At 40.9% G+C, this 12,326-nt stretch overlaps 2 protein-coding genes across 6 annotated transcripts in view; both read right to left on the bottom strand.

The window, feature by feature from the left end:
• The window catches only part of LOC148120580 (ATP-dependent chromatin remodeler CHD6-like), a 29,751-nt gene extending 22,451 nt beyond the window's left edge, over nucleotides 1–7,300 (bottom strand). Inside the window, exons 1-2 of the mRNA XM_087910857.1 lie at nucleotides 7,142–7,300; nucleotides 5,173–5,322 (exon numbers count right to left, since the gene is read on the bottom strand). Coding sequence (XP_087766983.1) covers nucleotides 5,173–5,322; nucleotides 7,142–7,300 — 309 coding nt within the window. The remainder of the gene's footprint in view (nucleotides 1–5,172; nucleotides 5,323–7,141) is intronic.
• Chd6 (chromodomain helicase DNA binding protein 6) overlaps nucleotides 1–12,326 on the bottom strand; it is a 165,290-nt gene that overhangs the window by 88,656 nt on the left and 64,308 nt on the right. For all 5 annotated transcript variants that reach the window (XM_085697076.2, XM_085697081.2, XM_085697078.2 and 2 more), the window contains 2 exons: nucleotides 7,142–7,289; nucleotides 5,173–5,322 (listed from right to left, as the gene is read on the bottom strand). The gene's annotated coding sequence lies outside the window, so the exon portion shown is untranslated. The remainder of the gene's footprint in view (nucleotides 1–5,172; nucleotides 5,323–7,141; nucleotides 7,290–12,326) is intronic.

The following is a 12,326-nucleotide window of genomic DNA, read 5'->3' as shown; positions in this document are numbered from 1 at the left end:
GGACTCCTTTTGCTCTGTCTCCATCCTTAATTCATCATGTCTGATATCAGCAGTTAGGAAGTGTGCAAGAGACCAGCAACTCCCCTAGTAATTTGGGACAAGCTGTCTGGAACCAGATTAGGAAGAACAGAGATCTGCAGCAGGGAATGAAGAAAGAGCTGTGCTGATTTGCCCACTTACCTGAGCAGAGGAGGACAGTAGAAGCCAAGAGGAAACAGACGGAAGAGAACATGTGTACTCCATGAAAAAAAGAGAAGACAGGAAACCAGCAAACCTGGCCATCTTAGGGTTATTACTGCTGTGACAAAACACCATGACCAAAGCAGTTTGGGTAAGAAAGGGTGCATTTAGCTCACACTTTCATATGACTGTTCCCCACTGAAGGAAGTCAGAGCAGGAACTCAAACTGGGCAGGGTCCTGAAGGAAGGAACTGAGGCCGAGACCATGGAAAGCTGCTGCTTACTGACTTGCTCCCATGGCTTGCTCAGACTGTTTTCTTGTAGAACCAAAGACTACCATCCCAGGGATGATCCCATCTGCAGTGGGCAGGGTTCTCCTCTATCTATCACTAGTTAAGAAAATGCCCAGCAGATTTACCTACAGACTGACTTACTGAGGCATTCTCAATTGAGGATCCCTCTCCTCCGATGACTCTAGGTTGTGTCAAGTTGGTATAAAACTAGCTAGCACACTGCCTAAGAATAGAAAGGAACCCAACAGTACAGAACTGAAAGCAAGGCCACGGTATGAAATCAGGTCTACAAGCACAGCAACACCAAACAGCAGGAAGGAACCAGGCAGAAGGAGGTCTGTCTAAAGGCACAGTGAGTGCGTTATAGTAAGCAGTATGATCACCACTAAGAAAAATAATGCGAGTATCAGAAAATAAAGAAAACATGAACCTGGCAAAGCAAAATAATCTTTCCTGTCTTTTAACCTAGGAGTCAAACAGAAACAAAAAGAAAATATAGCTATTTACCTAATGAGTTTGAATATATTCATTCATTAATTACATATATACATAAAATGGCATACAAGGATATACTAATTACTAATACAAAGCTATACCTAAGTAAAAATTATGAAAAATTAAAAGCTGATTCTGTTTTGCAAGTTTTTAATCTGATTAACAGGCCAAACAATGGTGATACCAAAAACAGTATAACAAAAGAAATGAAAACCCATCACAAGCTGTGAGTGGTTCAAGGGTTCCAACTGATTCAACACTGTAAATAAACACAACAATAACATTACAAAATAGAAGGCAGAAAGTGCTGTGAGAGGTTTCATCTACAGAAAGCTCCTGGAGCTTAAAGAACAAACCTGTCTCTAAAGTAGCTCGTGGTTTAGGAGAGAGAGAAAAAAAAAAAAAAACAAACCACAAGTTGGCAGGTATTCAAAGGACAGTGACAGGGCTAATTATACTAAAGTGCTTTTGCAGCATAGAGCAAAGCAAGTCTCTAGCTGATGGGGAGCATGGACATCCTCAAAAGGGAAACCAAATTCAGCCTGCTATACATGGCAAAAGCTAGAGAAGAAGACCCTAGTCTGCCATGCATGTGAAAAGTTAAGAGGAGGAGACTCCGGAGACCCAGCCACCATGCATGCGGAAAGGCCAGAGGAGACCTCAGCCTGCCATATGTGGAAGGGCCAGAGAAGAAGACCTCAAGTCACCAAGCATGAAAAGGGTAGAGAAGGAGACCCCAACCCGCCAAACTGGGAAAAGGTCAGAGAAGAAGACCCAAGCACACCATGCATGGCAAAGGCCAGAGAAGGAGACCCCAGCCTGCCATGCATAGCAAAGGCCAGAAAAGGAGTGGCATAGAGAGTGACATGGGCAATGGTAGGAGCTGATGCATTATTCAAATTAAAGCCCATTTGCTCCAAAAGATAAAAGTCACATCAACTACACAAATAGTTGGGAGGCCAAAACTGAGACAGTTTTGTAAAAATCTACACACAGTAAGATCAAGCAAGCAGCTAGACAGATGTCACTGAATGGGATGATGATGATGATTATTATTATGGCCCCCAACTATTCTAAAGACCAGGCTGGTTTCTCAAGTGCTGGGAGTAAAGGTGCGTACCACCAGGCCTAGCACTCAAAGGGTCTTATTGGAAGGACAGAAGAAAAGTCCATCTTCCTTAACGATTTATGTGCCTTGGGGAATACCCAGAATCCGAGAGAGAATCTGTGCACTGATGCTTTTTGTTATCTTGAGAAACTGGTTCAACTCTCATCAAGAATTCACATGTAAAATCAAAAGCAGAAGAAGCTGTTTTGGTTCCGCAGTAGGTAGGGCTCCGATTTTGAAAACTTCTCAATAAGCTGCCCTCTCAAGGCCCGGGCATGCTAGCCTTGGCCATAGACTTTAGCTTACATACTCACAAGACTGCCACTCTGAACAGCAAAACTGACAAGAAAGCACACATCATGCTCTTTCTTACTTAAATTTGGTGAAATTTTGGGGCACAATTAATGCAAGACCAATTTTTACCTCTGTTTCTCCATAAAAAACTCTCTTTACTAATATACTTAGAGGGAAAAGACTTGATCAATTTCTGAGATTATCTGTCATATTAGCAACTGCTACGTTCAGGTAACTGAGAAGTCATAACTATACCTAAAATATGATAAAAGGTTTAGGATAAATAACTTCTAGTAGGAAATAAAATCCTTTGTAGTGGTTTAACCACCAATTAAGTCATAAAATGTCCAAGAAAAGCCCAAAAAAGCAACACATTTCAATGACTCCAAGCAGTCGTGCAAGAACTATTTTTAACTACTTATTTGAAAAGTACTACAATGACAAATAATTCCTATCAATTATCATGTTCATTGGTTGGATAACCTTGGCAGAGGAAAGAATCAACTGAGTTGCCAGCCTCTAACTGTGTGTGACCTGGATCATTCTGTGCCTCATTCCTTAATGGTTAAATTTGGATACTGTGTGCCTGCTCCTTGCAACTTCTCTTGTAAAGACTGAAGAAAAGACAAGTGAGGTAACACGAGAATGCTTTAGGCTGGAAGAGAGGTGGCTGAAGGCCAGGCGTCAACAACCTTTGTAAGCACACGAGTGTCTGGGAAGGATGGGTACCTACCTGCCTTGCTGCTACTCTGCATGGGCAGTAGGTTCTGTCAGGCAGCACCAGGGTCTCCAGAATGACACACAACTTGTGTCCCAGAATGTGTTACTGGCAACGACTTGCCTCCCACACCCACAGCATGATTCTGCATTTCCCTTTCTTTTCTTTTCTAAATCAGATACTTGGCACAGACCTCCTCAATTAATCCCCTTTTTACTTGTATGTCTGCACCAAGTCCCAGTGCCATCATTCTCAACAAATGCTCCCAAAAGGAAGAGAATGCAACTGGAATGCAAATAAGGTCATTCTGCTCTTCTGCTTTGACGCACTGGTGCCTTCTATCACTAACTCAATCCACAGTATAAAGGCTACACATGTTAGTTGAGCTGCAAGGCTCTGCAGTGTGGCTCTTTCTACCCTTCAACCCTTATGTCTCATTGCTCCACGAATCATAGCCCGGCAGGCAGCTATGCTTATCTCCATTGGCCATATAATCCATGGCTGACTGTTAGAAAATGTCTCTCAGGCCCTCAATTTCTGAACCCTTTTCTATTCCAGCTTCTGTGTGGTCACTGTGCCTAGTATATACTTGCAGGCTGCACTAATCACAGTGTTAGTAAAGTCCTATGTCCTTTCTACCAGCCAGAGTTCTACAGCATCAAGAGTCATCTGGATACTTCCACCTACATCCCAGACTCTAGATTTGTAGCAGGCTCACAATAGTCATCTGTCAAACCACAGTTCCAACTATAATTACAAGTTCATTTGATTTCATTATCAAGACAAGATTTACTATGTATAAGACTTTGCTCTAAAATTATTTATTATTTTATGTGTGTAAGCATTATGTCTGCATGTAATATCTGTGCACTTTGTACCTTCCTGATACCCAAGGAGGCCAGAAGAAAGTGTCAGTTCCCAAGGAAGTGGGGCTACAAATGGTTGTGAGTCATCTTCTGGGTGTTGGGACTCAAACCTGGGTCCTCTGCGAAAGTAACAAGTGTTTTTTAACTATTGAGCTGTCTCTCCAGTCCAAAACTTACTTTTTAAGGAATTATAATGTATGTTAGATGTGTAGCCTAGGCTGGCCTTGAACTCAGGATCCTCCTACCTCTGCCTCCTTCAACAAATCCTACCAGCATGCACCCCTACAATCGGCAGTTACTTTTTAAGCATGTATGTTACATGTGGGGGAGAGGAGAGGGGGAACAGGAGGAGGCAAGAGAGTGGGAAACTGTGGTTGGTATGTAAAATGAATAAAAAGAAAAAAAAAACGCAAAAAAAGGCATGTCAGATGATACCCGTGTGGAGGTCAGAAGGCAGCTTGTGGGAACTTGTCCTTCTCCCACCGTGTGGGTTCTGGGGACTGAACTCAGCTTGCCAGACTTGGTGGGAAGTCCTTTTATCTGCTGAGTCTTATTGGTATTTTTTCTTTTCTTTTTTTTTTTTTTGGAGATAGGGTCTCACTCTATAGCCCAGTCTGGCTGGGAACTCACTATGTAGCCCAGGCTGGCCTCAAACTGATGGTGATATTCATAATTCAACCCCCAGAATGCCACAGTATAAATGGAATTTACCATATCCAGCAAGAATCTTACATTCTAATGATTGAAAAAAATTTAGAGAACACACATTCCAATAAAATTATAAGCTGTGATTATATCATGAAGGAAATAAGAAACAATTGCTGGGATGAGAAGCAGGGATCTAGCTTAGATGAAGTAGGCAGGAAAGACCTTTCTACAGAGATCATGTTATGTGAGACTTAACTGAGGCTGATCCATTATATAAAGGGTTGGCAGAGAGCATGAAAGCAGGGCAGCACAGGCCAAGGCTGTAGATGGAGATGAAGTGGCAGCTTTTCGGTTGGAGGGCCACAAGAGGGAAAAATCATTTCTCTACAACGGCTATCTGGTGAAACCGGAAGAGTGATCGTGTGGGTGCTGTTGAGAATGAGGAGTCTACATTTTATTCCAAGTGCAGTAGGAAACCATCTGAAAGGTTACCACTGGTTAAGGTGATCTAAACAACTCTTTCAAGTAGGCCAGGATGACTTTTCAGCCAAGATCATGCAAAGGCTATACCTCTGCCTGCCAGGCCAGTGTAGAAGCGGAGAGTGCAGATGTCCGGCCAGCTCCCAGGACAGCGATTGTTTCCCCATCATCATCCACCACTTTGAAGTCAAGATCCTCATTGTATCTCCTGCGCTTTACTTGTCGTCCGGAGCGCCGTTTCTGCAGAACAAGCACACTTATCAGCGTGGCTGTGGGTCAAAATGAAAACTCTCCAAAGTAATAGTTATCTACACCTAGTGACAGGCCAACCACAATTTCCTCAACTTCCAAAAGGAATCTTGTACTTTTTTAAGAACTAATATCATAGAGCATGAGACCTAGCTAGGTGAGAGAGAAAGTGATGGTGTAATCTCTGAATTGCCTGATCCACTAAAAGATGTGTTTTAGTAATCAATGAACAGCAGTGGTGTTTTTTTCTTCCTTTCTGGGGCATCTAGTCCTAAGCAACAGGGATGGGAGGTAATCTTTGAATTCTGTCTTTGAGGTCCACTCAGATTTTCTAGTTTTTATTTACTGTTTTTTTCAAATTCACTTAGCCACCAACTCCTAAGAATGTAGTGTGAGAAAATTAATACAGATTTTATTGGGATCTAGAGTGAGACTCTCATACAGTTAAAACAGGGAGATATCTTCAGTGTGACAAAATAACAAGTCAGATGGAAAGAGGCGTCCCTTAACAAGCAGCTTAGAACTGCTAGGCAGCACACACAGTAAGCAGTGCAGTGATGCCCAGCCCCACCTACCACTGGCTCCAAGCAGCAGAAACATTTTAGGGAACTAGTCACAGGGAGCACGTCCCCATATACTTAATCTTAAATACAACAGTCCAAACAAAACAAGTAGAACCTCAGTTCCTTTTTCTTCAAAGACATTCTGTAAGCATCTCCCTACATTGCTATTGCTTTTTCACTTTATTATTTCTATGAAGTCTAATGCCATTTGAGGGATTCTTTAAAAAAACAAAAATCACAAAACTTCCCCTTTTCTACTTAGAAATCACCATCCCACAAAACTTTAACTTGTCAAATGTTGTCAACTCAACATGGCTGCTTTTCTGCCAGCACGGTTGCCTAACAGCCCCCAGTTCTAGCTTATAGCCTGGGAGGTGACTTTTGCTTTGACAGTAGACACTCTAACTTACGAAGACCAGGATGTTACAAGCCAATGCTTGCCTAGAGTGAATGTCAATGAGAAACTCAAGGGGGCCGACTAGCATGGTCTAATTCTGAATGATGTTCCAGTTCAAATACACTGCTGTGCATAGCAAAGGAAATGGAACTTTGAAATGTTAGACTTCAAGTCCTAGTGAAGACGGGTCGCTTAAAAGAAATCCCACACTAGCTCAAAATTGAGAAATAAACGGTTATTTGTTTAGGGGTAAACTCAAAAATCAGAATCCTCTTCTGGAACAGAGATTAGAAAACCGAAATTCGCAACAGGAACAGAGGGAGAGGCCGGAAAAGAGAGCAGAGGCAAGCTCTGCATCAGCATATGTAAGAGGCCATGCCAGGACAGGTTCCAAAGCAATGAGTTAGATGGGCAACTCCTTGTTTCCATGTTTGGAAACATCCCTTATTATTCTGCTGTATACTATCTATACTACACATCTGACTTTTTGCCAGCAATGAGAACAAGGACGTCCAGTATATCACTGTCACTCTGAGTACTACATCCAAAACAGGTACCTTACCTAGCCTGACTCAGAACTTAATTTTCCACATCAGCTGCCTCTGAAGACTGATATGTTACCTATGAGAGAACAAACACACTAAACTTCTGAGAACTTATTTATGTAACTATCAGATTTGGGAAGTAGCCTGTGTGTGGTCTATGTGTTCACCCACCAAGACAGTACAAGTGCAGCTCGGGTCTGTGTGTACGGACAGTAAGCTAGGGACAGACACAGAGGAGCACTGAGTGAATGTCAAGACTTGTCCAGACCCCATAACCTCAAGCAGGTCCCCAGTCACAGCTGTACCTGGCTGTCTGTAGACTCGGTGGGCTCCTCAGGACTCCGCAGGGTTGAGTTTGGCGAACTCTGATCCAGCTCTAAACTCTCCACAGTGGTTTCGTTTTTCCTTTTTCCTTTCTTCTTTCTCTCCACTGGAGTTGGTCCTTGCTCCTTGCTATAAGACATTTAGAATTAAAACTGTTGGGCAGTTTTAAAAACACATGATTAAAGTTACAAAATCATACCCTGGAATTCTAGGACCAACATGGACTTTAATGGAGAATCTGTACTTATTGTGCCAGAAATGTGCAGAAACATGGGGAGAAATATTGCATGGACAGAAACATCTGCATGGACAGAATTCACTTCATTCACCCTGTGATGACTGCCATGGTATGATTAATGTTAAAGGACAGAATATGAATTTCCCTAAATCCTCACTTTGAATTTAAGCCAACATCATTAATTAGTAAGTGTGATGGCTTTACAGACATTAAGAATCATCAAATTACAATATCCTTTTAAGGTACATGGGAAGAACGACCTTCTTTTTTCTTTGGAGTATGTTTTATATAACGGGTCGGAATGAGCACTGGAGACTTAAGCACTGCCCTTGCCGTTTTGAGCGCTGTAGAATTACCCGACACCCACATCAAAGAAAATGCTCCCCATAAGGAGTGGCTCTACCAGGAGGTGTGGCTTTGTTGAAGGAAGTGTGTCACTGTGGGTGTGGGCTTTGAGGTCTCCTATGCTCAAGCTATACCCAGTGTCAGTTTGCTTCCTGCTGCCTGCAGATCAAGATGTAGAACTTTCAGCTCCTTCTCCAGCACCACGTCTGCCTACATGCCGCCATGGCCCACCATGATGACATGTATTGTAAGTCACCCCAATTATATAGATATAACATTTATAAGAGATGCCATGTTCATGTGTCTCTTCACAGCAATAGAAATCCTAACTAAGACACAACCCAGGGTGTTAAATGGAAGATTCCTGAGAGGTAGGCAGAATATCCTGTAAGAACCCACCAAGACCCTGACCTTCCTATATGGTAAATTCTTTCTTACATTTGACAAACATGTTGGCAATGGTTAAGTACTAAAAGTCTGCTATCTCACCAGAGTCAGTCACTATGACACCATGATTAGAACTCATCTACCTCATATAATGCCCAGATCCTCTGCAGATGGCTCAATAAACATTCCCTATATAGACATTTTATACACCTCCGATCTCTTTTATCCTTCCTAGAGGATCTCATTAGGTTCTGTATTCCTGTGTAGTCTTATATCTTATACCACACAGAAAGCATTCAATTAATATTTAAGCAAGTCTTTAAAAATTTACGAAATGGATAGATGGCTTCATTAATGGATGGATTGTTTGTGGGGATAGAGATGGCTCAGCAGTTAAGAGCACTAGGGGCTTTTCCAGAGGACCCAGGCTTGGTTCCTAGCACCCACAGGGAGGCTCACGACTGTCTGGAAGTTCAGTTCTAGCGGACCTGACACCTTTTGCTGGCCTCCAAAGGCACTGCATGCATGTGGTGCACAGACAGTGCAGGTAAAACACTCGTATACATAAATGACTTTAAAAAGATTATTTATCGTTGGGCATATCTGGAAAAGTTTACTTGAACAAAGACACACAAAAAATTCTGAAAGAAACTCAAGAAAAAAATCAGTAAGAGTAAATAATAATGATTGCAGATGTATTACATACACTGAAGTACTGAAGGCCCAACTCTAAGTCCTCTATGCGGATTATCTCCTTTAACCCCTACAAACTATCAGGCAGAAACAGTTTATTCTCATTTTATTGTGAGGAATACGAAGTATACTGAGACTAAGTGAAATTTCCAGAGTTTCGAGGCTAGAAAGCAGTGGAGACAGAGTTTGAAGGCAGGAAGAATCTGTACATTCTTGGAGAGCCGTCACGCACTCTTGGGTAATAAAGAGCTGTGTGGCTAGACGACAGTTCTAGGGCACAGAGACTACATGAGGGAGCTAAAGGGAAATTTAGAGCGCACTTGGCCAGAGAGTTTAGACTTGACCCTGTAGGTGAAGGGAAGTGATGGCAAGCGCAGCCAAGAGACAGAAGACCTGTGCTAGATATAGCCAATGAGTGTTCAAGGCTAAGAAAGATTCAAAAGGCCCAGAAGGAGTAGCAGCCGTGAGTTCAGCAAACGACAGGACATGAAGGTCACTGCTGGTGTTTTCCATTAGGAGAACTAGCTGACATTAGGAGAGAAAGGGGTGAGACAGGACAGGACTGGGCAAAGCAAAGTCACTCCATTTTTGAAAACTCAATGCTAAAGACTGGTCTGTTTACCTACTGTGAAAGTCCACAACAAACTATTCCAAGTCAAACCAAGGATGAAAATGGAACTCAATCTTTATAGAGGATAATAGACTTTAATAAGAGACTTGTACCTTCGAATGGTTAAAAACAAAAACAGCAAAAAGTTCTACTTCTAAATTTTTTAAGATTCTAAACTTTCACAAAACTCATATTTCAAGTTACAAAGTTTCTCATTAAAAAGTCACACAGTAAGTCGGGTGGTGGTGGCGCACGCCTTTAATCCCAGCACGCGGGAGGCAGAGGCAGGTGGATCTCTGTGAGTTTGAGGCCAACCTGGTCTACAAGAGTTAGTTCTAGGACAGGCTTCAGAGCTACAGAGAAACCTTGTCTTGAAAAACTAAAAACTAAAAACTAAAAAAAAAAAAAAAAAAAAGTCACACAGTATTCATTTCCGCTGGTAAAAATACTCATGCTCTGTTCAACTCAGTGAAGAGAGCCACAACACACAATCCTTATATTCCAGACTGACCTAACACACAATCCTTATATTCCAGACTGACCTAACACACAATCCTTATATTTCAGACTGACCTAACACACAATCCGTATATTCCAGACTGACCTATAAAAGCAGCAAAGGTCCTACAGCTAGTTGTAGGACAAGGGCTGACACTCAGGTCACTGTTTTATCAAAGGACATAATATTTACTGACTCAATTTTATTCCTTCAAAAAATATAAAATATATTTTAAAATATTCTACTTTAGTACAAAATAAAAATAGAACCTCTATTACTTGAATCTTAATTACTAAAAGATTCAATAATAACACTCTAAAAAACCCAAAGAAAAATCTAACCCATAGTTATTTGTGATTTTACTGCTGTCTTAAAAAAGATTTCATGCTTGACTGACACAAATTTAAAGGAAGCTGATAATATTCCCAAAGTCACCATTACAAACACATACTCAGAGATCTGTTGAATATTACATAAAATCTTGAATTTTTGCTCCCAACATCTGAAATTTATTTCATTTATTAAATGCAGCTTTATTTAAATTTTGTCCAGATGTTTCTCTTCATTTTAAACATGTATTTATAAAGCAATTGTGTATATACATATGTGCAAAATTATACTAAAAGCTAAAAGAGGCTCAAATCAAAATTAAATAGAACCTCTTTACAATAGGCTATTTTACTAGGAGAAATGAATGCATGGGAAGAAGGAGGGTAAAGCACTTCCAAAGGTTAAGTTGGGCACCTCTAGAAGTTGGAGGTGAAGCTGGAAGAATATTTTGCAAATAGCAAAATGTCTTCTCAACCTTCATGTTTATTTGGGGATAAATAAGATACTCCATCAAGAGAATCTTCAACATGATTTTCTATGTTACCTTTGACAAAAAAAAAATCAATTTTAAATTGTAAATTTTTTCCAGAACTCTTCTGATAGAGACAAATATGAGGAAGAGATCCCTGGTAAGCTGGAAATAGGATTTCTAAATAGGACATCAAGAAAACACCATCCCCTGAATTTATCATCCAGGATGACTCTAGTCAAAATGTACTTTCCCTCTTTGTAGTCAAGTTTTAAAAACCCGAGGTTTGGAAGTTTATCAGCAGAAACATTTTATTAATAATTTCTACATTTCTATTATTTCTAGATAGATTTGGTCCATGAATACTGGTTTGCTCACTGTCAGGTTACTTAACATAGCGACTGATAATAGTTAATAGACTCACACAGTGTTCACTTCCATATAAAACTGCAATGATAAAGACTAGCACAGTCCCCGTGCATAAATTAGTGAAGCATTCCATACTTTAAAAAGCTAGAAAAAGATCAATTACATCCAGCTATACCACACTAAAGAATTCTTCTATATTCTACTATAGAGATAATTAATTCATCCATGTTCACTGCTGCTCTATTTACAATAACTAAGGAATGGAAGCAGTGTAGATGTCCATCTGCTGAAGAATGGATAAGGAAATGGAGGGGGGTTCACTTGAGTGAAGTCATCGAAGTACAGAAAGATAAATATCATATATTCTATTTCACACGTGGATCCGAGCTTTGAATTTTGTTTGTTTAAACTGGGGCATGTGTGGAAGTCAGGAAGCTAAAAACAGAGTCATGAGGTGGGCGACTACAGGGAGGGGTAGTAGAACCTAAGTGGTTCAACGGAAAGTAGTGGGGAGGTTAAAGAGGGAGGAAGGCTGAGAGAACAAAGGGGGCGGGAGATAAACAGCTAATATTAAAGATGTTTTTAAAAACTACATAAAAACTTACACACACACAGTCTTTCTCTTTGTACACATACATATACATGCTATGCACATAAACATGCATGTGTGCACATGTGCACACACACACGTGAGGGCACGTGCGCACACGGAAAGCTTTTTTCTTTCAGTAAGTTTTACTAATAGGGTACCCTAACTGTAGGATAACATTCCTCCCGAAAGCAACAGATAATTAAAAAAAAAAAAAAGTTAGTTCAGTGCCAGCTACGCAATAGGGCCCTTCTTGTAGCTGGTCAAGAGGGATCTCAGAGACCCTCCTCCACAAACAATACAGACTGCTGCCACTGCTCTTGGTTGCCCATCAGAACTTGATGGTAAGACTCTATTGCTGAAGACATCACCTGTTTTGGTCACAAGATATGGAGAAATCAAGATGATACTGCCCTGAAGCTTTTTCCCTGCTAGATAACTTTCAGATTTTTGGAAGGGGCTATGCAGATGCTGAGAGAGAAAAGTTATTAGCAGTCAGTCTTACCGGCTATAAACCCTGTGAGCTATACAATAATGACCAACCTGGCAAGATAAGCCCACTAGTGCAACAGTGACATGGATGTTATAGGGATAACCAATGACTTTCTAACTGGATGTAAGGCTTGCTTCCTAGGAG

Source organism: Myodes glareolus, chromosome 10 (assembly GCF_982192425.1).
Source record: "Myodes glareolus chromosome 10, mMyoGla1.1, whole genome shotgun sequence".
Taxonomy (NCBI): Eukaryota; Metazoa; Chordata; class Mammalia; order Rodentia; family Cricetidae; genus Myodes; species Myodes glareolus.
Note: the sequence above shows the minus strand (reverse complement) of the source record. Positions and strands in the feature narration are given on the sequence as shown.